Below are 25136 nucleotides of genomic sequence, written 5' to 3'. Positions count from 1 at the left end.
TATTAATTATTCTAGTCTTTATTTAATCACTGATTCTATTATTCTTAGCTCTATTCTATTTATATAATTTTTATATAATTTTTATATAATTTTATATATTTTTATATGCTTTTAATAGCCAATTAACTATAAATATAAATAAAAAGATTTCTTAATTTTTAATTAATTTTTTAATAAATTTTAATTAAATTAAATTAGCTTTTAATTTTTTTCTAATCTTTAATTTTTTTTATTACTTCTTTTATCTTTTTCTTATCTTTCTTTTATCTTTATCTTACTTTTATCTTACTTTTATACTTAATTTATATAAGAAAGTAAGAGTTCAGTAAAATCTTTTTAAAAAATCAAAGAAAAATTTTTACTTAATTATCTAATCTTTGATTTTTCTTATTCTTAACTTCTCTTATCTTTCTCTCACTTTCACCTCACTTTTGCATCTAATTTATATAAGAAAGTGAAAGTTTAATAAAGTCTTCTTAAGAAAAGTTCTTACTTCTTAAGAAAAGTTCTTAGATGAAAATAAAATAAAGATAAAAAAAAAATAAAAGAAAGATAAAAGAAGTAATAAAAAAAATTAAAGATTAAATAAATAAAAAAAAATTAAAAACTAATTTAATTTAATTAAAACTTATTAAAAAACTAATTAAAAATTAAGAGATCTTTTTATTTATATTTATAATTAATTAATTATCAAAAATATATAAAAATATATAAAATTATATAAAAATTATATAAAAATTATATAAATAGAATAGGGCTGAGAATAATAAAATTAATAATTAAATAAAGACTAGAATAATTAATAAAAGTAAGATCTCTTACTCTACTGCAGGATAGACAGAACTTAGAATTATTAATCTGTTAACTAATAGTCTAAGATAATTAACTAGCCTGAGGCCGCAAACTAATAAGCCTTAGGCAGCGAACTGGCGAGCCTTAGGCAGCCAACTGGCGAGCCTTAGGCAGCGAACTGGCCAGTCTGCCCATATTGTTGACACTCAGAAACCTCGAGAAATATACCCATGACAAAAAGCTCATATTGCAACAACTCTAACAAGCAAAAGTTCTCATCTCTAGTATCCGTCGCAATCTGCCACGGCCTGCAAGTCGTTCGCATCTCACCCACCTTATGTCACAATCCTCTCCCCTCTCACCCCTCCACGTGGACACCCGAAATCATCAGTATTTAGATCCAAGCCCAAGCCCCGGCCCGGTAGCGCCAAAAACGGACAATTAACCCTATCCGGAGTAGCGGTCGAGTAAACACCACTCAATTGGTCATCCACAGTTGCACATACGCTCACCGCTGAAAGTCCCAGCAGATAGCAAATAGCGTCACGCAACCGCGGATGCCGATGGGCCTCTTTTTTTCTTTGGTCCCTTATCGGGAGTGAGAGGGGGATGGCTGCTAGTGCTTACCTTCTACTTTCTGGTGGCCGTTGGCCCGCCCCGCCGCCTTGGGCATGTGGTCGCGTGAGCCTTTGATTATTTTCCTTGGTGCGGATTGAGCGGATCCTTTGATCCGTCACTCGGAATATACTCGAGTACCAATTGATTTGGGGATTCGTGCGAGATGGCAAGTTAGGGTTCGTGCGCTGACCTTTACTATTTCGTTCAGTAATTTGTTATTGGATGCAAGTCGAGTAAACGTGAGTGTCCAGAGTCCGCCAAGATGGGATGTTATTTCCTCTCCTCCGTCGGCGATGCGGTTGAACTCCGTTTGCTTGGCGGGCTGGTTGGCTTATTCATGGCAAGATATGGCTATTCTGACGCCATCTTGTCGTATCTGATACGACAGATGGATTTGGCTTTGGGAGGCCGAAGATCTCCGTTCCGTTGTGATGGAAGAGATCTTGGTAATTCTGGCTTCATCTCACGGTGTGTCCTCGGTTGTGAATGGCCTGGGTTGAACATGACGAGGTTAGCGGTGGAACTATCTTGTTGAAAAAGTTCATTTGATAAGGGGATAAAAGTTAGGGGAATGATTGTCGGACGTCCTAGAGTGTGTCAATTGGAATTTGTTAAAATCTGGATGTAAGACTTGATGAGATTGTGGCCATCACAACTCTAAGGTATGCATAATATTTTCATCGAGAGTATTTTGGTTACAGTGCCAATGAATCGAGGAATACCAACTGCAAAACTATGTTCAATCTGTTAGCTTGACCTCTGTTGGCTTCATGATGGAGAGACCTGGTGTTGCTAGTGATATAGTACTCAATATGCCCTTAGTCTCAATTGCTTTTGCAAAGTATGATCAGACCAAGTAAAAAGTGAGCCAGTCACTCCTTTCCTTATCCTGGTCCATATTTCGTATAGCTCATAGATATCCGTCAGCGACACCCAAACTCCCACTTCCATCATACATATCTCGGCTTCCCGGCCACCCCCTCTCCCCCACCCAACCATCACAATCCCATCAAAGTAAATCGAAGATTCCAGACCACCCCCACCCGTCACGCACAGCGATCATGTAAGAAATGCCGCACCGTCGCTGGTTGGCCGCCCTACTTTTAAAATAAGATTATGGTGTGCGGAGCACCAGCGCGTGGATGCACCTTCCCTCCACCCTCGACCCAATTAACCGCAGCAGAACCTACACTCCCAAACAATGAACCTACATCTAATTAAACTAAACAGATTAGCGTAGATAAGATGGTTACATTTCGATCACAAACAAATGAGGACCCCTTCAACGGCTATCCACACTTTCCCGGATCGGAGTCGCCGAAGTTAGGCTTCCCTGGAAAGCTTAGATTGCTTGCTTATCGGTGGGACTAATACTTGCACTGCCCCCCCCCGTCGTTGACTATTGCTGCGCGGATGGTGAGAATGACTTCTCACATGATGAGAAGGAGAGAAATGAGGCGAGCGAGGGTGAGGGGTAGATGGGATGGGATGCGCGATTTGGCTTCAGGTGGCGAGGTGAGGTGATTTGCTTTCTTGATGGGAGGGTAGGGACGCAGTATATATTGGTTGGGGTGGGATGAGGTTGGCATTCACTATCACCATCGCCATCACCACAATCACTACAACCAGGATCGAGTGAATCACAGCGAGAATAAACATCCCGCACCAGGATCCATCAACAGCGACAACATGTCTTTCAATACCGGTTCCGACAGTCCAAGCCTGGACTGGAAGTTCAAGTGCATGTCCGTCCTCGACGTCAAGCAGGCCACCGACAAGATCAAGACGAATGAAGCCAGCTACAAGTTGCAAACGGGGGAAATCGGTGCCGTGTCGCGTATCGACACCAACCAGGTCCCCAGCAACGACCCCATCGAGGATTACATGGCCTCGGGCAAGATCGACCTGGGCGAACACGGCGTGTGGCACGCTTGGGCAGTATACGACGGACACGGGTAACTCCCTCCCTCCCTACCTTGCCCTAATCCCCAGCGTCCAGCCAGTAACAAAGTCTCCAGAGGCCAACACACAGCCATCGTCCTTGCCCACGCCCTCATCCCCTACGTCGAACGGTCCCTGAAAGCGCACTTCTCCTCCTCCTCCCCCCCCGACTCCACCATCGAAAACGCCCTCATCTCCGCATTCACCACCCTCGCCGACGAGATCTCCGAAGACGGCCTCACGGCGCTCTACAGCGCCAAAAGCCACGCTGAAGTCCAGGCCCGCCTTGCAGCCAACTACGCCGGCTCCTGCGCGCTTCTAGCCCTCTACAACCCCAGCGAATCCATGCTCTACGTCGCCAACACCGGCGACTCGCGCGCCGTTCTCGGAACACCAGGGGAGTCAGGCTTCGAGACCGTCCCCCTCTCTCTCGACCACACCGCCGCCAGCGAGTCGGAGGTCGCACGCGTCAACGCCCTGCACCCCGACCAGGACAACCTGATCACCAAGCGCGACGGCGACTGCGCACGCTACGCCGGCATCGCCGTCACCCGTGCCTTTGGCGACGCGCGCTGGAACTGGCCCAAGGAGGCGATGATCAAATGGGAAAAACAGTTCTCGGGCAAACCTGCCCCTGGTGTCGTCACCAACCCGCCCTATCTGGTCGCGACGCCGGAGGTCAAGAGCCACAAACTTACGGGGGGAGAGTTCCTCGTTCTCGCGTCGGATGGACTGTGGAATCATCTTTCCAGCGAGGGCGCCGTCGAGGCTGTCAGCAAGTGGATTGGCGCCACGAAGGAAGGTACCCTCGCTGAGATTGGTAGCGGCACGGCAGTCGCATTTGGGGGTGGTAAGGTCTCTGCTGATCACGCTGAGGGGATTTCTTTCTGGGAGTACTGGAAAGTCAAGCCGGAGTGGTTTGTCTATGAGGATGATAATGCGGCGACGCATCTCGTGAAGAATGCTTTTGGGGGCCTGCAGAGACAGCTCTTTACAGGGGTGTTGACGGTTGATACGCCTGTTAGTAAGACGATGAGGGATGATGTTACGGTTCAGGTGGTGTTTTTTGATGGTGCTTAGGTTGGGGTGTCTTGTTTCTGTTTTTGGTTTTTGATTTGGGTTTGTGCGAGCCTGTTTCTCTGTTGGGGTTTGTATCCTTGTTGGATGTGGACTTACTTTCTTATCCCTTGATTTGTCGCTCTTTTTGATCCTGGCAGGGGATATACATTTTTCTGATCTTGGCTCGTGGGGTGGTCTTTCTTCGTGGATAGATGGACGCCGAGATGGTCGGTATCCATTGCCTGTCTACCATGCTGTGGGGTTCGAAAGCCTTGCGCAGTTACCTACCTATACTACCACACTCGAATGAACATATACACAGTCCCGCCCTTGTGCATTGCGATGCATGGGATGGATGATCCAATTTACCACAACATTCACAAAATATTTCGGTTGGTTGAAATAAGTGGCCCCGTAAGAAAAAGACACGAGGAGCTGTCCACACAGAGCTTTTCACTTTTTTGAAGAATGATTGACCATGTAATAGAAGAGGACATATAAAATCAACTCAAAAAGACATTTTTGCCAGTGGTGCCTGAGGCTAGAGCGTGGTCTCTTCCGCTCTCTTCATCTCTTCCTTCTCGGTTAGCTGCTAGCTCGTCAGCATAATTCATACCATGATCCTACACCGTTGTTTTCCTGCCATATACTGCGTGTATACTATTTTGGGAAGAGGTAATTCGAGGTAGCACATTCAAGCATGTCCTCTCTGACAGGTGCGGCATGGAAAGATTTAGTTACTGCTTACTATCAGCGCGATTGATGGACATGATCATTGTTTTGTCGATGCACAGAAATCCCGAAAATACGCAAGATACAGTTAGTAGCTACTGAATTGTCAAAATCTAGTACAAGAGCTCCAGACTAGAAATCAGTTGGGGGGGTTTTTTCCCCTAAATCTGGGACATATAGTAACACACCGTGGCGCCATCCGAAAGACCCCTAGCAAACCAGGACAGGAATCCCGGCCCTTAAGCCATCCCACCCATGTGAGCAAATATATCGCTTAGACAGCCTCTCTCCCCTGCTGACATCACAAACGTGACTAGTCCCTGGTCTCGGAGATTATCTTTGCAGGGAGTCAACGATGACAGATGATGCCATTGGATGCCGGATCACCCATGGGCTTATCCCCGGATTTTCAAGAGGATGCTCGGATTTACATTGAATCTGGTGGGGTGGCATGCACGCTCGCAATGACCCTGGCATGGAGGGGTGTGACATGATCTCGGACTCTTGCTGCATAATGGTGCTGGATAGGAGTGCTTGCCCCCTCAGACTGGTATCTAGAGACTGGATGAAGGTGGTGTCACTCGGATAATCGGTGTGCTTTGGCAAATCCCAGTTGCCGTGGTATTATTGTCTGAGAACCTGGTGAGAAATGGTTAAAACAATGGAGGTGTTCGTCGATGACGCACGTGGCGCAATGTGTGTAGGACAAGAGTGCTAAGGCGCCCTGGAAATCTCGGACGGTACGAGCATCAGCTTGTTAAGCATTTGTTTGGAAGCTTGGTCGGGTCTCGCAAACGATGCAGGCAAAACAGACTAGCTCGAGCTCAGTCTTAACCAATTGGCCCAGGAATCATCAACCAGAATAATTGAGGGGAAGCAGACACGGACGTAGCAGAGGTACATTGGCTGGAGCCCCAAGCCACAGGAATTTTTGAACTTGAAGTCCAAGCAAGCATGGTGAGATCCTGATCAGGGACCGAGTGGTGTGGTGGCCAATGGAGCCGGAGAGTGGCGGTCGGCGGAGAGTAAGCGGCGCGTCCAAACCAGACCAGACACCAGAACCAGAGAACCTTGGATGCCGTACTCCGTAAACCCTAACACTCTGAACCCGTGGACAGTTCTGATCGCGATGGATGACCTGACAGAAGTCCAACTCCAGACTGCATCGCTCGGACAGTGCCGTATGCCGTCCTGATTGGGCCAGCCGAGCCGGGAGATCCGGAGAGGCAGTGCTAACCTGTTTCCATTCACCGAAACCCCCGTGGGGAGGATCTGACCTGCCGTCTTCCCCATGGCACCACAACCACACACACACTTTTTCGACTGGACGAGCCTCAGTCATGAGAATCAACAGACCGATGTCGCTGTCCGCCTAATCCCCCCAAACCCGAACCTCTCACTCGTAGCCATGCCGACGACCACTCATGAGAAGCCTCTGCCCCCCTCCGCTGCCTCCTGACTCCGGAGTTGACTCACAAGTGGGTCCGGCCCCGGCACGAGCCCGAGGCCATCAGCAGCAGCCCTCGGACTGGAGAACTGGGCTTGTCGGCACAAAGCAACGCACTCCACCGGAATGGGAATGACCCCGAATGTCTGAGTGATGGCCCGAGCCCTCGCGCGAAGGAAGCCGTGTCCAGCAAGCAGCAGACCGGATGCAGCGCGCCAACCCCGCTTCGTGGCAAAAGCGGCATCCTCAATGCGACCGGGGGGTTCACCCTGGCGAGGGGACAGACAGGGACACCAGGGACTCAATCTTAAGACGCTTCAAGAGTGGGATCATTGGGGACGCGATGGGCAGTCAGTGACATCCTGCCAGTCCACGTGTCGAGGAGCCCAACCGGCGATCCTTTAATTGGCCGACGGCGGATAGTGCGCTGCGAGGACAAACAAGTAAGCAAGCGAAAGGGAGGTGGGCTGACTCGAGGGATCTGTTGTTGATCTGGAGTTGTTGTTGGGACGGCCAAGTTGGGGTTTGTGACGGGGCAAAGCCGGCTAAAAGATATTGCTGCCTGGGGTTGTCCCCCTGTCACTTCCCCAGCTTGACTCCAGCTGGACTCCAGCTGCTTGACTCCAGACTGTCCAGGGAGTGTCTAGACTGCTTCCAGCCTGTCCGCACATCTTCTCCTCTTTCCTGCTTCCCCTCCTTTTTATCTGTCATCCCCGCGAACCTAATCTTCCACCACCATCTCCTCCCCTCGACATCCCAACCTTCAACCTCCCACCTCCAACCTCTAACTTCCTTCCATCCAGCCCTTTGACCCTCTGCCGCAGCCATCCGTCGCGGCTCGCCAAGCCACGCGGCCGCATCCATCGCAAGCTCCCGCCACGAAGCTTGTGTGCGGCTGGCTGGCGGATGAAGTCCATCCCGGCCTCCATCATCCCGAGCCTGGCCCGATGACCATCCCTGCCTAATCCCGGCCCCCCAGGGCCTCCGACTGGCCCCGCGGGGGTTTGTAGCGCCTTGGGGTAAAGAGATTTCAGCAGCCCATGCCGGACTGAGCTAGCCCGATGCCCGTGGACGAAAGTCTGGATAAATGAAACGACCAATGATGCCCCCTGCGAGGGAAAAGCACCGAAATTGCATGACACCCATCACGATTCTTGCCCGGAGTGGTCTAGCTTCAGACCCCAATGTTCGAGCTGCATACGACGACAGGATCAAGATGAGCGAGCGAGTGTAAAGAAAAAAAAAAGGAAATGGGCCGAGAGGAAGCGGCAGGTGCATACGGCAGCCGTTGTATTGCGTCCTGGCCGTTTCTTTTTATGTCGCGTGGCCCCCGTGCGATCCGTTCGTCGGACTTTTTTTTTTTTTTTTTTTCTCTTGCACTCCTCCTCCCTCGTCATTGATCTGCCCTTTAACTGTCAGTCCTCTACATCATTTCTCATATCGGGTACTGTGAAGGGTAATTGCCCATACGACCGCTCAACATGGGTATGGGAGCTGGCGCTGAGGCTGTCTCCGGCAAGCGTGCTGAGCTTGCCGGTAACCGCGTGGGATGGCGCGGTCTGATCAGCAGCAAGAAGACCTTTGCGATTGCGCTGTTTGCGTCGCTGGGTGGCTTCGTCTACGGATGTAGGTGACCCGTCCTCGCGCATGGGGTGTCTGCTAACTGGCCCAGACAACCAGGGAATGTTCTCGGAGATTCTTACCATGACCTCTTTCATTAAGGCTGTATGTACTGTACCTCCTCTCGATGGACCCATGGATGCTGACGGCCCTAGACCGACGGATATGCAGCGCGGACCGGTCTCAAGCAGGGCATGCTTACGTCTATCCTGGAATTGGGTGCTTGGGTGGGTACACTGCTGAACGGATATCTGGCGGATTCTCTCGGTCGTCGTCGCACGGTTGTCTTGGCGGTGTTTATCTTCTGCATCGGTGTCATCGTCCAGGCCTGCACCAAGAACGCGGGATATATCTTTGCTGGTCGGTTTGTGACGGGTCTGGGTGTCGGTAACCTCAGTATGATTGTGCCGCTGTACAATGCGGAATTGGTATGTCGGACGTCCGGCGCTTCCCAGTCAGCTCATGTCTAACGGGTGCAGGCGCCTCCTGAGATTCGTGGTTCCTTGGTTGCCGTGCAGCAGCTGTCCATCACCTTCGGTATCATGGTCAGCTTCTGGGTGAGTCAACCCCTGCCTGTATAGCTTTGGGGGATCTAACCAGGCCAGATCGGTTACGGAACAAACTACATCGGAGGTACTGGAGCGGGTCAGTCCAACGCAGCATGGCTGATCCCGATTTGCATCCAAATCCTCCCCGCCCTCATTCTCGCCATCGGAATGGTCGGGTTCATGCCCCAATCGCCTCGCCACCTGATGAACCTCGGCCGGGAAGAAGAGTGTCTCCAGACCCTGGCACGTCTGCGCGGCGCCTCCACGGATGACATGCTTGTCCGCATCGAGTTCCTCGAGATCAAGGCGCTCTGGATGTTCGAGGCCGAAACCGCCAAGAGGAAGTACCCCCAGTACCAGGACGGATCCTTCAAGAGCCGCTTCATGACCGGCCTGAACGACTACAAATCTCTCGTGACCAACAAGTCCCTCTTCAAGCGGACCACCGTGGCCGTACGTGCAATCCCTCCTCACCACCAACATCAACCTTACTGACACCCCCCCCTCTCCCAGTGTCTCGTCATGATGTTCCAGCAGTGGAACGGAATCAACGCCATCAACTACTACGCGCCCCAGATCTTCGAGGGCCTCAACCTGGGCGGCAACACCACCTCCCTGCTGGCCACCGGTGTCGGCGGCATCTTCGAGTTCGTCTTTACCATTCCCGCCGTTCTCTGGGTCGACAACATCGGTCGTAAGAAGATCCTCATCACCGGTGCCATCGGCATGTCCATCTGCCATTTCATCTGCGCCGGTCTGATCGGCTCCTACGAGGGCACCTTCTCCACCCACAAGGGCGCCGGCTGGGCGACTGTCGTGTTCGTCTGGATCTTCATCATCAACTACGCTTACTCTTGGGGTGTGTACCAAGCCCCATCCCCTCAAACCCATCCCATACTAATGATAATAGGACCCTGTGCCTGGATCGTCGTCTCGGAAGTCTACCCGCTCAGCATGCGCGCCAAGGGCGTTAGTATCGGCGGTAGCAGCAACTGGGTACGTCCCATTCCCCCCCCCTCCCCCTTCTTCCCCACAACCCCCACCACAACAAACCACTAACATCATCCCCCCCCCCCACAGCTCAACAACTTCGGTGTCGGCCTCGCCACATCCCCCTTCCTGTCCGCCTCCGCCTACGGCACCTTCATCTTCTTCGGATGCATGACCATCCTCGGCGTCATCTACGTGTGGATCTTCGTCCCCGAAACCAAGGGCCGCACACTCGAGGAGATGGACGAATTGTTCGGCTCCGAGGGCATGGCTGCCGAAGACGAGGCCCTGCGTCAGCGCATCGATCGCGAGATTGGCCTGACTGCTCTCCTCAGCGGGGAGTATATTGAGCCGGGCGAGAAGGCGGACGAGAAGGCGGTGCATGCTGATAATGTTGTTTTGGATGATACGTCTGCTTAGGTAGTTGGGTTGCGTTTATATACCCGACTTGATGTGTAGTTGGATGATTTGATACCCGGGATGGGAGGGATATGGCAGGGCAAAGGGGAGAGGGGGTGGTGGTGTGAATGATCGGAGGAGTCGTTGTTTGCAGGAGGGAAGGCGGGATAGGATGGGATTGGATTGGATTGGATTGGATTATTCCACACTCTATCTAGTTCCCTCGCTTAGTTATAATTAATTACTTTCCCTCTCGCTGTTACCATTGCGGTGGCTGGCTATCGAGTACATCAATGCTTAATATTACTCTTGCCAGCTTGGCTGTTTATCCAGTTGGCCTAAATTGCATATATCCGTCTCCGGGGGAGGTATTCCGAGCTTACTACTCACGGTCTCGGCATTCTTCCACCATCCGCTCATTTATCTGTCTATCCATGCATTTCATTCTCTGCATGGATGAACACCGAAGTCCCCAATCAGGTCATGCCATGCTACACTCCCCCCACCAACTCATCTATCTAATCTATCAAGAGGTGATATTCTGTCTGGGTCAGTGGGTACGGTACAGGTTTTAACAGTGGTGGTGATAGTGATGGTAGTAGTAGTAATGGTTGTAGTAGCAGCACCAGCAGCAGCCGCAGCAGTAGAAGCAGCAAGAGTAGGATGAGGATGATGATGATGAGGAGGAGAAGGATAGCTCCACCTGACCTGCCGTGTGAAGAGAGAAAGCCAGAATATTCTCCCGGGTGTCCGCCCGGTGGAGCACGGACGAACCTCGGGGTGGACTCGGGGTTAGAGGTTCGGGGTTCGGTAGTGGGTGGTGGGTGTTGGATCTGGCTTTGGATGCTCGGGGAGTGGCAGGTGGAAGGTCCAGCCCGGATTGCTTAGGGGCTTGCATTGGCTTAGAGAATCGGCTGGGCTGGGCAGGGTTGGGGTCGTCAGCTGATGATGGGGTGGACTGGACTGGACTTGACTTGACTGGAGTGGACTGGAGTGGAGTTGATCTAGGGTGGAATAGTCGTGGCAGGTTCTGCTTGTCAGATGACGTGACGGGGTTGGTTCAGCTGGCAGTGTCTGGACTGGATTCCGGATTGGAATCTGGAATCTGGAATTTGGAATCTGGGTTCTGGGAGTAAAATTGGGAGGTATAGAGGGTGGAGTGATGTGCGGCTAGGTAGTTGTCGAATAGAGTTGTCTAGACGCACCAGTGTGGAGGGTGGGGGTATGCAGGTGGTTATGGTCGACCGTTGGGCGTTGGGCTGGGCTACACCTGCGACAGTCACCAACCCGGATGGTGACCTGCTTAGAGCCCTGAGTTATTGGTCTACGTAGACATCCAATCACCCTCTAGTTGCTAGTTGCCGAAGTCGGAAATGATCCCGGATGTCCATAGTATTACTAGAAAAATAAATCACCTATTTAATCCGGGAACCCCAGAGCCATGGCATGCTTGATGATTATGGAATTGTTTTCTAGATACAACAACTTCATGTAAACCCCAAACCTCACGAACCCGAGACAAAGGTACCCATGTCGACCTAAATATGACCAAAGATGATGACTATTTTTTGCCCCGAATTTGAGCACACTGCGCACGCCTTCGGCCAAGGTCCTGGAGAAGGCAAGATCCATATCACTCTGACTTCAACACCAATTCCTTCCCGTTCTGGTCATCCAAGCCGAGCTCGTCAGCCTCAGCATCTTCAACACCCTCACGAGCAAAAAACGGATGGTCCGCGCGAAGTCCTCGATTCTGACAGACATAACCCATGGGCGTGTACGTGAAGTCCTGGCCCTTCCTCGCGACCGCGAACCACTCCTCTAGGAAGCGTCTGGGGAGTCGTGTCGATATTTTTATCTTGTGGCGCCGAGATCGACCGGAAGACGTAGATTTAGCAGAGAAACTGGTAGTCGGTGGATCCAGATACCGCAGAATAGCCTTGTACTCGCCGAACTCAAAGTATAGTCTGCCGGCCAGGATACTCAGGTCCAGTTTCACCCCAGAAGGGATTTCACTGTCGAGCCTTGGGATAGTGTGGTAGCGGAAGGTGTTGAAGTGTAGCATCTGCTTTGAGATGGGGGGTGCATACAAAATCAGATAGGTTTGCGGCGAGTCGATGGTTCGGAGAACAGGAATCAGGGCTTCCGCTTCTTCCGGGATGATCACAATGGCCTTGCCAGCCCTGGGACTCCATAGAATCCAGTGGACAGGACGCTAGAAAACGGACGGTCAGTTTCGTGGTTCCACGGTTTAGTGTATGGTTGGAAGAGATACCAAAAAGTCCTCGCGCCAAGTATTCTCCTCCTCTCGAATCGTCTTCATAAATTCAGTTGATAACAGCACGTCCGATTCTCGCACTGGGACTTTGTTCCGCCGACAGATCTTTATCCGCTGTAGAGCACTGAACAGTCGTTCATACCACCCGTCGGCCCCGACCCACCCTGTCCTTGCAAAGTCAAGTAAGCCTTGGCCGAGGCCGGGGAAGCTGTATACGGGAAAGTGTCGAGGCTCTTGGGCTTGCCTCATCTCCTCAACTTGGAACGCCACCTCTCTTTCCTGTTCGACCTCTTCGAACGCTGAATTCGAGGTAAGGGCCGTGCTTGTCTGGTCTGCCTGCTGCATTTTAAGCTCACGCCAAAAGTCCTTGATCTGGTTGCCACTGCCACTGGGCGGGGTACAGCTGATAGGAGGAGACGTCCTCGGATGGTAGAGCTGTTCTAGCGTCTGCTGTTCACCGTGAAGCAATGAATTAACGTAGCAGGATCGAGCTTTGTCGTTGGAGAGAAATAGTGGGTGCGATGACTTCGCACTTTGTCGCTTGCAAAAGTCGAAGCCTTGAGCTATATACAAAGGCCGCAGTTGCTCGTTCCCTCGGCAAGTCTGCTCCAGCAGCCACCGCACCACATCACTGGAGTCTAGTCCATGCTCGGATGACTTGTCACGGTGATCGATGATGCTTTGATGGGCCTCCGGAGAAGCGACGAACATAACGGATTGCGACTTGCCCAGCTGGCGAAGTCTCATGGCAGCTGCGAAAGTCTTAGCCCCCTGATAAACCAGGGCATAATTCAAAAAAGCACAGTGAAAATACCTTGAACTGTGTGGTCCTTAGTTTGGCCCAGGCTTAATGTCAGTGCACCCCTCGCTGACGGTGGGAATTTCAAATCCGTTCCTCTCGTGTGTGCCTCATCGAAGTACACAAGGCACTTGGACAAATCCTCGGCAAAAGGAGACGCCAGAAGAGGGACTTCTTTGCCATTTCGGTATATTAGCGATGCCCTATCATCGGTGTTGAAGTAAACCGCTGCAGGGGCATCGGGATCTATGGCAAGCCACTGGCGGACAAGACCTTCGTTGTCAGACTCCAGGATATGAGCTCCTGCATCGATAAGGATTCGAATGCCGGCCGCCTTAAGCTTTTGAAGAAATTGGGTCTCGGACAGCCGTTTCCCATTCGGTCCTGCCGTGACGGTATATTTCCGATTTCTCCGCTCAAGCAAGTACGCGAGAACCTCGGCATTTGTATGGGATAGCGCAGGGAGGTCGTCTTGCCGTATGGTTAGAGGAAGAAGACGCTTGTTGTCGTTCGTGCCACTGAATCCAGTCGTCAAGGAAACTTGTCCAGAAGATTCCTGATTGAAAGCTGGGATATCCCAGCCAGAAGCCTGGAGTTTACTTTCAAATTGTCTGGCGTGAACCGGAAAAACGGACCTGTTAAGATAGTCGTTTATCACAACCTGCTCAAAGCGAAGATGTTTCCATATCTCCTGTACATGTGCGTCATCGTCGACATTTATCAGGTTCCACCGCCGGAGGCCCATCGGCAGAGAGGCAGAGCGATGTGTCCACCGTCCATACTCGCTTGATGGATCGTCGGATCGTAGCAGCCTACGCAGGGCATTGCGCAGCTGATCAACAGTCAGGCCATTGTAGTAGAATGCTAAGCATGTAAGAACAATGGCAACATCTGGATGTCCCCATTCTGCTTGCTCTGAGGGGATGCCCTTCGCATGAAAGGGGACTGCAACCGGGTCTCTGCCGGGGTGCAGCCCATACTGTACATTCCAACGCTTCTTCAAACACAGGACCAGGATACCGTGTACCAACAGCCCACGCAGTATCCGGAGGATGTGCAATGCGGGAGATTGACTTGGAAATGCTTGACATGCAGAAGATGCCACCTCTTCCGGGAGCTTGGCTTCTGAAAGATACCTTCGGATCCAGTCTCGAGCATCTTCGCTCACTGGCGGCAAGATTGCCAAGCTTCCACTACAGATTTCGTCGACGATCCGCTGGGACAGAGCATGTTCGATGTCTGGCCGGAGAATGTGGATGAACGGAAACCCACCGGAGTTTCGAAACACGAGATCCAAACTTAGGGGGTGGCTTTCTTGTAACTCCTGCAAGTATCCTTCTAATACGCCGAGCAATACCTGCGGGACTGTCCACCGATGAGGGTGACCGTCCACCGCCAGCTGGGTACCGCTCGGGTATATTAGCTGAGTCTTCACAGCCAGCGCAAAATCACATTCGTCGATTACATCGCGGCTCAAGCAATCTAGCCAAGACTGCATTGATGTCATGATCTTGGCAGACTCCAGGTGACCATCACACGTCGCTTGGAGGCCACCCAGGCGAAAGGACAGAACATGATCTGGCTGCGTCAGAACAACTCCAGATATAGACCTAATGGCTTCATGCAAATCCCGATACGTCTGTATCAAGGTGCCTTCGATCGGGGTTTTGCGCGAAAACGGCACATGGAGTATTTCCCGCCCTACCAGTCCTCCCAGACGCGCCTGAAAGATCTGCGCAGTTTGAGAAAGCAATGCGCGGGGTACGACAAGACGTGCAATGCTTTTACCATTCGCAAGGGCAATTGCGACAAGCACCATGATGACGGAAGTTTTACCTATGCGGGTGAGTGGTCAGTCATCTGGGGATTGAGTTGGCTCAACACACCTTGTCCCATGTTCATCTGCAGAACGGAGTTTAACCCGGAAGTGGGCATAATTGTGGCTTGTGCGACGTCTATCTGTCCGGGACGTATGAGGATATCTGCATCAATCTCCAAAAGCAACCAATCTGGATGTTCGTGCGGCTTCCAGTTGGTATGGCCCGAGTTCTGCTGCTCCTCCTCGAATCGATGCATGTCTCCTTTCTTCAAAGCATCCTCCATTCGCAGGTAATGCTGGAGCTGTGTAACCTTGAGCGCATAGTTTAAGATGGCGTCTTTCATACGAATTCCGAAGGATATGTTTGCTGTTGATCTTAAACTTTGCAGGAGGCTGACTGGGCTCAAGCATGGCCACAACTGACCAGGATGTAACCATCTGTAGTGGGCATCACCCTCTGCGAGAGTGTTTAGGATTGCATTGTACTGGTCCTCTGCACATTTTGCTGCCAGGACGAGATCATATCCGCGCTGGGATGTCGGCCTTGCCTGCGGAGCCTCTTTATCCTGCTCATATAGAGCCTCCAAGCTTGTCAGCAAATCTGCCGCATACTGCTTTCGAATTGCGCTTGGAGAGCCGAGCATATTGTGCAGAATGGATTCAAGCTCCCCCAGCTCCGGCCTCGAACTTCTTCCTTTGTTAGAAACATGCTCTTGATCGATGGCCTGTTGCTCCTGGTACGGGCTAACGGTTTGCAACCCCGACCACATCTCTTTCTGGCTTGATGGAGTTGGTCCAATCTTCGAAAGAAGGTTCTTTGCCAGACATGGCAAGATGAATGGCTTCCCCTGTGAGCCAGACATCCGCGCACCACCAGCTGCGACTGGGGGCACGATATCTTGATTCTTATCTGCCCAACGCTCGTCCAGGATATCTTGCAGAGCAACCAGATGGCGGGCGAGTATACAATTTCGCGAAATTCGGTCCCATTCTGTCTTGACCACCGCAGTTGCCTTCTTCGGATCCGGTAGGTCACTGAAGCCAGTCATGTCCAAGTCATCATGGTCACATGGCCACTGCAACGTAATACCTTTTGCCAGCGCATGGATCGTTGCCTCTAGGCCGCCTTTTTCGCCATCGCTCTCGGTATTGTTTGAATCGTCTTCCGGTTGCGAGCTCTGTATGAGGTTGACCGCCCATTGCATTGTTGGAAGCTCATGCCCGTTGAAGTTCACGTAATTTGAACATTTCGGCAGTTTGACCGCTCGGACGTCTAGAAAGTAAAGAAGCGCAGCAAGAGCTCTCAGCAGTTGTACATTGCAAGACCCAAAGGCCATCACTGCCAAGAGAAACATTGGTTCGTAATGGAGTCGTGGTTGATGGAATTGGCGGCAGCAAGAACGTAGGAGGGGTCCCCATTGCATGGCAATGTCCATCTTAAGCGTCTCTGTCAACAGCGGTCTAGAGAGATCTTGCTCATAGCCATTGATCAATGGTACCATGAGGTGCGCAGCAAGCGACCGAGTAGTGTGTACGGACGACGGTCGAGTACGTAGAAGCCGCACAATCTCATAGACACGACGAACGCCTTCCGCACCGAAAGCCTCGTGTTGTGTGTTTTCCATGTCGGCTGGTCTGCCCAGTTGCTCAAAGCAAATGCTTTCCCGTTCATAGCACCGACGACGAGCTAGGGCTCTGCTCCGGAGATGTAAAATATCAGGTTCGAGATCTGGAGGCACAAATGTTTGATCATGAAATATCCCGAGGCGCTGTAGCTTCTTCAGGATATCCTCGACCTTGATCCGGAACTCGTCGTCCTGCATCGATATGGTGGCATTAAGGTCCCAAGTGACCATCTGCTGTACCTTCAAATGCTTAGGGTAATATTCACGTTTGGGTGACAGTCGAGCTAGCGCTAACAAAGGGTGCAGTTTCTCTGTCCTCAGCGCAGTCCAGGGCTGCAAGGCCGCAGATGAAAGGTAGGCCAGTGCTTCTTCCCTTCCTGTTCGTTTTGTGAGAGGGTCGGGTAGCACGAATGAGGTGTACGCATGTAGTAAGGTCTTCATAAACAGGAGAATAGGCTCTGCCGCGCACTGAATGCGACCAAGGATATCATCAACACCGAATCGCGCGTAGGCGCCATCGGTGCCCACGATCCGGACAGAAACATGGGGTCCATTGCGATGATATTCAGGCAGTCCGAGGGGAACAATAACGCTGCGCCGAAGTGAATTGTGCGTATGTCTGAGAACCAACATGCTTTCCAGGCCATACCAGGTTCCGGCGTCCTGGCTTGGCGATATTTCGCAATGCAGCTGCTTGGAGGATAGTAGCCCATCCTTATTGACTTCGAAATCCAAGTTCATTCTCTTTAATTCCACGCAGAGATTTCGCAGGGACGGCTGGAAGACAGTGATATGCTCTGCGTCCTCGAAGTCTTTGAATATTCCCGCCACAGCCTGGAAAAGGATGCTTTGAGGGTCCACCAAGGATACAGTGCGCCGGACTGCCTTTCTTTCCTTGATATTGAGCACCCAGTTGCCCTCCCTGTTGAACTTCCACATGTGAGGTCTTGTTCTGATGTCAAGCTCCTTGGTTCGCAGATTCAACCAGTGCACACAGTCCTCTATCAAGGGATTAGGCAAGTCGAATATCGATCCTTGCCTGAAAATGCCGCTGTCCACGAATTCTAGCAATGAGCCGCGAATCCGTGCAAGTATCACTGGGCCTCCGTTGCGCATTCCTATGTGAATCTCATGTCCATTGTAGAGCGTGGAAAGCCGGTATGCCATGTTAGGTAATGCAGACGGGTAGGCGAGAAGGGGTTGCTGTCCGAACAACGATTGAACTGTGGGCAAAGCATGTATGTCATCGGGCAGTCTACCCAGAGGTTTATTGTCAATGAGCAAGTGGCCCTCCAACACATGATAATGGACGGTTTGGGAAGCTGTAAAATTCGTAGCTTCGACCTGACATGCTAGCCACCACGCATGCCTTCCAGGCAAAGCCAGCCAAGTTGAATACTCCCTAGAACACTCGGCCGCCTCGGGCCAAACATGACCGATTGCAGCTTCCAGGCTACTTGGGGCGGAAATGATTTCGTCACGCAGCCAATTACGAATATTGTGGCTCTCGCGTGTATCTCGAATCAGCATTCCACGTAAGTGTCTGGACAGTTCGGATGGATCCCGGGGCAGGCTATCCTGCAGAGTAATAGAGGCCTCGATGAAGGCTTGCAATGATCGGACACCCCGATGGTCGTGACCGTCGCCGGGAGAGTAAAATGTTCTTTTGCATATCAAGGCTGCCATGGCAGCATAGGAGCTAAGCTTAGCAGTGGATTTATTGGTAGTCGATCCCTGGATCTCCGTACGAACCATTTCAATCCACTTAATCATGATGCTCTGCACCCGTCCTAGGAGCTCTCGAGCCTTGGATGCCGATTTTTCTTCCCCGATGGAGCAAACCCGGAGGATGATGGTCAACAGCGTATCCATGTAATATGGCTCGCGCCAGTTGGAGGAGACACCATGCAGATGCCTCTCCACTTGAGTGAGAAGCTTATCACAGAACCAGCCATCTCTCAGCGGTATATGAGTCATGCGAGTCTGTACGTCTGAACCCCTAGGTCCAGCTTGAAGACAGAGATATTTGAAGATATGAGTCGTTTCTTCAGTGCTAAAGTTGATATTTGAAGAGCCAAGTTCACGCAAGATTGAGAACCAACGAGTGTGTTTTCCGGAAAGAATGCTCTGACAAGCCATAAACTCATGAACCGTTACTCGGGGGGGACAACGGGTTTGACTGGCTGTTATCTCATACGACGACGGGCCGTCCGCATCAGGTGCAAACTTCGGTCTTTCAGCTTCTTGGATTCCGAGAAGCGCTTGGATGGAGGGAGGCAAGCCAAAGTGATGGGAGAACGTGAGTTCCGAGTTCAAGGACTTACACCATACCTGATTTGTGCTATCGTAATAGAACAAGGAGAGCCCAAATGGCAGCAATACCTGAGACTCTGAGGTCGGGAAGGGAACGCCTTTGTAATGGGCGACGAGAAAAGACTTCGATGTCGATGCCAGCTGAACAGTACGTTTTGGCGACGTCTGGTCAAACTCGCGCAGCTGGTCATAGGACGTCAAGAGCATCTTAGCTCTGTCTTGGGACATCCATCGTGACGGGCTGGGCACACCTAGAGTGCTTGCGATTTTCCATGTGGCATCGCGGTAGATGGCAAATGACTGAGGCATGCTCAACTCGAAGAGAATTGCTTTCTCCTCCGCAGTATGCTCTGGTGTATCGCAAGCCGGCAGGAAGTCTTCGTGGACAGTCATTCGCAGTTTCTTTCGCTGTCGTTTCAGGGGGCAAACCTCGCAACTACTGGAGTCGCGGGCAATACCGCGCTTTCGAATACAACAACACGACAATGGTAATATTTGGGATGTGAGCTCCTCGTACTTCCTATATCTCTTTTTAAACTCTGACCGCTTCCATGCTCGTTGCGCGGACGACGCCTCTATGATTTTGGATCTCAGCTTTTGCAAGGGACCGCCGTGGATAGAATCAAAGAAACGGACAGCCAAGCAATCTTTCCCGGGGTCGCTAAAGATTGTGAGATGTGGAAATCGGCATTGTCTCTGTCTACCATCTAGGTATTCCTGAACCTTCTGCAATCTTTCCATATCGCCCAGCCTGGACAAGTGAAGTACATCCAGAATCTCCGGGCGGAACAAGGGGTGGTAGTCTTCCAGGAGCGGATATTCATGTATAGCTGAGCGATCTGCCTCGGCCCATGCCTCAAAGATGGCGAGAACCATTAGGCTCTTCTGCTCGAGATCGCAGTCGTATGCATCGAGTGGTCCCAGGTCCAGATAATGGATGACTGCCTGGCTAAGCCCGTTGCCGCCATTCAGGGGCCGCAACTGTTGAAGCCGTTCTTCCTCCTCGAACAGGCTGTGGTATTTCCCAGCAAACGCCTGAAATCCTGTCACTGTAGCCTTGGCCATTCTGTCCGCCAGTGGATGTTCCAGGGACGCGGGTTTGCGTTGTTTCATATTTTGGCCCCTGTGACGTTTCAGCACCTGCTCGAGGTATGCAAGGCTATTAGGCAGAGCCAGGTTCAGATTATCTTGATTCGCGCGTAGTGGAAGGGCAGGTATCAATCGCTCCACCTTTCGTTTGAACCGGTTCCATTCGCCATCGATATGCTGCAATGCTGTCTGGATCATGCCCTCACAGAAATTCCCCACTGCATCAAACAGTTTCCGATCCTTATCCTTCGTCTCCCCCCACTGCGCGTCCAGCTTGGTCAGTCGTCGGCAGAGCTTTGCTTTCAGGAGATGGGACTTTTCCACGCTAACAATCCCCAGACTATCATTGAGCAAATGAGCTAAGAGCACGCACTGTAGCGATTTGTATCTAAGACATCCTTCGGCAGGGGAGCTGGAAAATGCCAGAAGGCGTTGAATGCCGACACGAAGGACCAGCCAAAAGGCAGACCTTCTCCAACACCTCTCAGACTTCTTCCAATAAACTTCGTCTCTCACGCGCTTTCTCAAGGGGCAGGGATCGACCGGTTCACCGAGCGCGCCCACTAGGGCAATTAACATGTCGCATATCAGTGCTGGGTCGGCGGTGTCACGAATCTCCACCAGTTCTACCCCTGCCTTCCTGGATTTGGCAGCGAACTGCTCAATCGGCTCAACGCTGGCTTGCTCCACAAAGGCGCTCATGCTATCCAGGAAGGAACGGTCTTGAAAGGTCGACAGAGGCATGGCCGCGGCGGCGCTTGGGAAGTCACATATAAGGGCGTTTTTCGAGGCCAGCACTTTCGCGGCTCCAGGAGATGCTTCGAACGCTTCAAAGACGACACGCTCATTATCACCACTGAGAATGCCCGTGTTAGTCTGTCGGCATCAAACCCTTGCTCGCGTGGAAATTTGATCCGCTCACCTCTCATCAATGCGAATCAGGAGTCCAGCATTCTGCTCCGCGATATGTAGTATTATCAGCCTTTTGCAAACGAGCTCTTGGAGGGCGAGAACGAGATTCTCCCCGACCACGCGGCCATCGACGTGTACTTCCTGGCAGGCAATCAAGGACTCCCTGACGCTTTTCCAGGTCTCACTCTCCGGCTCAAGTTGACTCATTATGTCGCTCGCGTTGAGCATCCGTGCCAGGAGATTCCCTTCCACGTGGACGATTTCTGCATCATGCCTCCCTGGCAGCTGCGGGCCAAGGACCACATGGTCGAAGACTCGTTCCTCGAGATGCGAGTACACCATGGCTCCCACAGATAAACCGTCGTTTTCACAGGAATCAAAAGGCAACCCGATCCGTCTTGACTGTGTGAAACAGAAATGACTAGCCGAAAGGTCAGTGAATGATCTGGAAGCAAGCGACGATGTGTGGGCATAAACCTTGAAGCTTTCACTGTTGACTGCCAGCGAGCCTGATGGCACCCTGTCTGGGCCAGCAAGAATCCGCGCCTTTCTTGCGTCCAAGTACAACTAAAGCAAAAGACCTCTTCTGTCTTTGGCTTATCCTTTCGAGCGACATTGACAGTGGACAGTGGGGTGTAAGTCAGACCACACTTGCAAGGGGGACGCGCATTTTATAATGCATCATGACGTGGGCTACAGCGGACTTCCTCGGTCGTGCTCTGACAGCAGAAAGCCCTAACCCCTACCCCGGAAACGACACGTCTCTCCCTGGTGGTATAACAATAACTGTTTTAGGGTTTACAGTAGAAAGATGTGGATAGATCGTCCAGAAATGCCCTCCCGTCCTATCAGTCCTGGTAATCTATATAACGGCTAGTAAGATAAGATAATAAAGATCTAATTCTATAATACTGCTGTGCAAGCAGATAAGCTATATAAATATTAAATATAGAATTAGATAAAAATAGGATATATCATATATACAATATAATATAATAATCACTAAAAATTACAATTGATAAATTGAGATTAGATTAATAAAGTAGCTAAATTCTACATCATGATTGAATTTAATTTTTTTGTTTAATTTATTATATATTTTTTTACTCTGCTGAGATCGGGTTACCAGAGCGGCTAAATCCTAGGCCACCACCGGGGTCCGGGCCAAGCCGTCCTTCCAATCCAATACCTCCGCCCTTCTCTCTACCCATCCCACCCCACCCCACTTAATCTCTCCCTGAGTCCCTCCGTCACATCACATCACCTATCTATCTTACACTCCTCCCTCTTCCCCTCCCCAAACCCAAACCAAGCCCAAACCAAAAAAGAAACCACCACCATGCCCTCTCACCTCATTCCCCGGTGGAAACCCAAGAGCGAGCGCGCCTTCGAACAGGCCCTCACGCAGTATCAGGCCGAGGAACGCCGGGGGAGAGACGGGCCAAACAAACCCGCCAGGTCGTGGATCGGACTGTACTTCGGGGAACGGGAGCGTGGGATCCCGATCCCCCAGCGCTGACGCCGCATGATGCACGATGGAGGGGCTGCTGGTGTTATTACATCCGGCATTGGTCCTACTGCCCAGAGTCAGTGTGACGTGTCAGAGTCAGAGTCTGAGTCTGAGCGAGCCAGATAACAACAACGACCTATTTAATAATATACTGATAAATAGAAGAAGAAGAAGAATTTCCTTAAAAAAAATCCGAATTAAAGCTAACTTATGTAAGACAGCAATCTTGAATCTAGGGGAGTTGTTGCCACTGAGCCAAAAGGCTAACATTACCCGCAGTTACTACCTGCGGACCCCTAGAATGCCATTATCCCACATATATACTCAAGTACACCCGGGAGGAGGTGGGCTTTACCCTTGTAAGTATGCATATCCGGATCGCGCGGATATCATCCCTTACAACTTACTTCTAGAGCTATATTAGATATACAAAACTATTCTATATTTGATACTTCTTTAATAACAATAAAATAAGTATATTTAAAAGATCCTTAATGATTTCAATTAGTTTAGTATATAAGAAAAGAATAATAATTGATTTTAATCTTATTTCTAACTTAGAACATACAATTAATATATTAATAAAAGACAATACTGCGAATAGATACAAAAATATTATATATAATCATTATTTTTATATTCAAGATTACTTTCTCTTTCTCTGGTTTTGGTGTTGCTTTCATCCGCTTGGGTTTACGATGTAAGGTTGTAGGTAAGTATGATGCTTTGCCGGTCGAATGAATGTTAGAGAAGTTATATACTTGGAATAGACTTTGCTGATAGAGCCTCTACTTACATTCCCCCACCCCCGGCCTACAAACAAAGTTGTTTAGTTTAGTACTTACTACTACCCACCCTCGCAAACCAAGTCTTCTCTCCCCCCAACGCGGGCTCCATATCCAACCCCACCCTCCCCACCACACCCCCACCATCAACGTAAAACTCCACCTTGATAAACTCCGGCCCCGCGTCCTCCGCCTCCGGATTGAAGTACTTCACTACAAAGAACTCCCCGCTCACATGCTCGAATCTCATGAACCGGGGAATGACCCGGTCAGTCAAATCCGAAAATAACCCTCCATGCCTGATTTCGAGCACGAGTGTGCCGTAGGCAGGGTGCGTGTATGTGCCTGTGTAGGAATCCAGAGTGAGGGAGTGGGGGAGTTTGGTGTGTAAATTCAAAGTGGGAAATAATCGATCGATGACTGCGGGGAGAGTCTCGACTCTGGGAGTCCATCGCTCGGTCAGTTTGCGGATATGCGCGGTTCGCTCATCTTCTACACCCGCCCCGGTCCGTCCGAGTAGGTTGTCGATGAGCGTGAGGTATAATTCTAACTGCACGATGCGCGCGTCCTGGGAGTTGCCCATCATCGCGAACCCCCATCCGCGTCCCGGGAGGAAGCCGACCATGATTCCGAACCCTTCCCAGCTTCCGCTGTGATAGTATATTTGCTGTCCGGCGTAGACGTCGACAAACCATCCGAGGGAGTAGAGATGGAATCCCCCCGGTCCGGCTGGCGGACCGAGCATGCCGTCCCAGTCATCTGCTGAAATGACCGATCTTGGAAGACGGAGGGACCTGTGGGTTTGCGGTGAGAGAGGGGGCGATTGGTAGATCAGCGCACGGATCCAGTGCGCGTAATCGAGGACAGTGCTGACGATGGCGCCGGTCCCGGTGGTAGGGGCGTAGTTTAGGTACGGGACGGAGACTTGCGTGTTTAAGACAGGGTCAAAGACGTAGCCTGTTGCGAGACGGGGGGATAGTGCCGGGTCGGTCCGGACGGCGTGCACGTCGAAGTAGGTATCGTTCATGCCGAGGGGGGTCCAGATCCGTTCTTTCAGGGTCTGCGACATGGGTTTGTGGGTCAGGGATTCGAGGAGGTGCGATGCCGCGATGAACATGTGGTTGCAGTAGACGAAGCGCGTGCGCGGCGGGTAGGCGATGTCCAGATGGCGGAGTTTGCGGACGGCTGTGCGGAGGGACTCGCTCGGTTGGGCGAGGGACATTGCCCCGAAGTGGCCCGGGAGGCCGGTGCGGTGGGACAGGATGTCTTCGATCGTGGTGCTTGAGGTGAGGGCCGGGGAGGAGAGGACGAAGTCGTCTCGCATGAGGGTGGAGACTGGTGTCGTCCAGGTTATTGGGGTGGGGGTGGTTTGGCTGTCTTCGAGGGTCAGGGAGAGGGCGGCTGCCGTAAAGGCTTTGGTGGTGCTGCAGGTGCTGAAGAGGGTGGTGGGTGTCATGGGTGTTTGGGTGGGGAGGGAGGCGAAGCCGTAGGCCTGGATGATTGTGTTAGTGGGTGATTGCGATGGAGGGCGGAATTGAAGGTGGGGATGGATGGATGCACCTTAGAGTGGGTGGTGGAGCCGTGGATGATGGCGATGGTCAGGCCCGGGATCTTCCATTTTTCGAGCAGCGAGGCGACCAGGTCGTCGAATTCGGGGGTCAGGGGGGAGGTGGTGGTGCGGAGGACCATGATAATAGTGTGAACAGAATTATTGGACTGGAAAGGTGTCCGGACACCTATATGGCTGCGATGGTGCTAAGTCTGACGACGGTGTTGAAGAGTGGGTAAATGGTTTAGAGAAGCTGTTGGAGAGAGAAGTGGAAGACACCAAGTACTAGTAGATACCCAGGTAAGGCTAAA

General features: G+C 51.2%; 6 protein-coding genes across 6 annotated transcripts; 3 read left to right on the top strand and 3 right to left on the bottom strand.

The window, feature by feature from the left end:
* Positions 1 to 3011: 3011 nt before the first annotated feature.
* On the top strand, positions 3012 to 4780 carry BO70DRAFT_359696 (PP2C family serine/threonine-protein phosphatase). Its single transcript, XM_025542596.1, has 2 exons — positions 3012 to 3365; positions 3429 to 4780. Exons 1-2 carry the CDS (start codon positions 3100 to 3102, stop codon positions 4429 to 4431), a joined length of 1269 nt encoding a protein of 422 aa, XP_025401766.1. The 5' UTR covers positions 3012 to 3099; the 3' UTR covers positions 4432 to 4780.
* A 1045-nt stretch (positions 4781 to 5825) lies between these two features.
* BO70DRAFT_177789 (uncharacterized protein) lies at positions 5826 to 6613 on the bottom strand. The gene has a single exon (XM_025538413.1). It carries the CDS (start codon positions 6482 to 6484, stop codon positions 5996 to 5998), a length of 489 nt encoding a protein of 162 aa, XP_025401765.1. The 5' UTR covers positions 6485 to 6613; the 3' UTR covers positions 5826 to 5995.
* A 1340-nt stretch (positions 6614 to 7953) lies between these two features.
* Positions 7954 to 10299, top strand: BO70DRAFT_359694 (putative MFS monosaccharide transporter). The gene is made up of 8 exons (XM_025542595.1): positions 7954 to 8215; positions 8262 to 8314; positions 8365 to 8637; positions 8689 to 8766; positions 8815 to 9210; positions 9271 to 9616; positions 9668 to 9753; positions 9838 to 10299. The coding sequence occupies exons 1-8, from the start codon at positions 8071 to 8073 to the stop codon at positions 10165 to 10167; spliced, it is 1707 nt and encodes a 568-aa protein (XP_025401764.1). The 5' UTR covers positions 7954 to 8070; the 3' UTR covers positions 10168 to 10299.
* Positions 10300 to 11600: 1301 nt separating this feature from the next.
* Positions 11601 to 21323, bottom strand: BO70DRAFT_331486 (uncharacterized protein; the record flags this gene model as incomplete). The annotated part of the gene is made up of 5 exons (XM_025540878.1): positions 11601 to 12361; positions 12422 to 13176; positions 13239 to 15059; positions 15110 to 20925; positions 20992 to 21323. 5 exons carry the CDS (start codon positions 21321 to 21323, stop codon positions 11780 to 11782), a joined length of 9306 nt encoding a protein of 3101 aa, XP_025401763.1. The 3' UTR covers positions 11601 to 11779.
* An 883-nt stretch (positions 21324 to 22206) lies between these two features.
* BO70DRAFT_177763 (uncharacterized protein) lies at positions 22207 to 22963 on the top strand. Its single transcript, XM_025538412.1, has one exon. The coding sequence runs from the start codon at positions 22517 to 22519 to the stop codon at positions 22913 to 22915; it is 399 nt and encodes a 132-aa protein (XP_025401762.1). The 5' UTR covers positions 22207 to 22516; the 3' UTR covers positions 22916 to 22963.
* A 320-nt stretch (positions 22964 to 23283) lies between these two features.
* On the bottom strand, positions 23284 to 25040 carry BO70DRAFT_385449 (beta-lactamase/transpeptidase-like protein; the record flags this gene model as incomplete). Its single annotated transcript, XM_025545739.1, has 3 exons — positions 24837 to 25040; positions 23347 to 24768; positions 23284 to 23304 (listed from the first exon to the last, which is right to left on the bottom strand). The coding sequence occupies exons 1-3, from the start codon at positions 24963 to 24965 to the stop codon at positions 23284 to 23286; spliced, it is 1572 nt and encodes a 523-aa protein (XP_025401761.1). The 5' UTR covers positions 24966 to 25040.
* Positions 25041 to 25136: the final 96 nt, after the last annotated feature.

This window comes from Aspergillus heteromorphus (genome assembly GCF_003184545.1).
Source record: "Aspergillus heteromorphus CBS 117.55 chromosome Unknown BO70scaffold_5, whole genome shotgun sequence".
NCBI lineage: Eukaryota > Fungi > Ascomycota > Eurotiomycetes > Eurotiales > Aspergillaceae > Aspergillus > Aspergillus heteromorphus.
This window is presented reverse-complemented; position numbering and strand designations above follow the sequence as displayed.

Excerpts from the sequence above, each read along its gene's own strand:
- BO70DRAFT_359696 (XM_025542596.1), top strand. The coding sequence starts at position 3,100 with ATGTCTTTCAATACCGGTTCCGACAGTCCAAGCCTGGACTGGAAGTTC. Across the intron at positions 3,366-3,428 it reads GCAGTATACGACGGACACGG|AGGCCAACACACAGCCATCG; the intron begins GTAACTCCCTCC and ends CAAAGTCTCCAG.
- BO70DRAFT_177789 (XM_025538413.1), bottom strand. The coding sequence starts at position 6,484 with ATGACTGAGGCTCGTCCAGTCGAAAAAGTGTGTGTGTGGTTGTGGTGC.
- BO70DRAFT_359694 (XM_025542595.1), top strand. The coding sequence starts at position 8,071 with ATGGGTATGGGAGCTGGCGCTGAGGCTGTCTCCGGCAAGCGTGCTGAG. Across the intron at positions 8,767-8,814 it reads GTATCATGGTCAGCTTCTGG|ATCGGTTACGGAACAAACTA; the intron begins GTGAGTCAACCC and ends TAACCAGGCCAG. Across the intron at positions 9,211-9,270 it reads TCAAGCGGACCACCGTGGCC|TGTCTCGTCATGATGTTCCA; the intron begins GTACGTGCAATC and ends CCCCTCTCCCAG.
- BO70DRAFT_177763 (XM_025538412.1), top strand. The coding sequence starts at position 22,517 with ATGGAGGGGCTGCTGGTGTTATTACATCCGGCATTGGTCCTACTGCCC.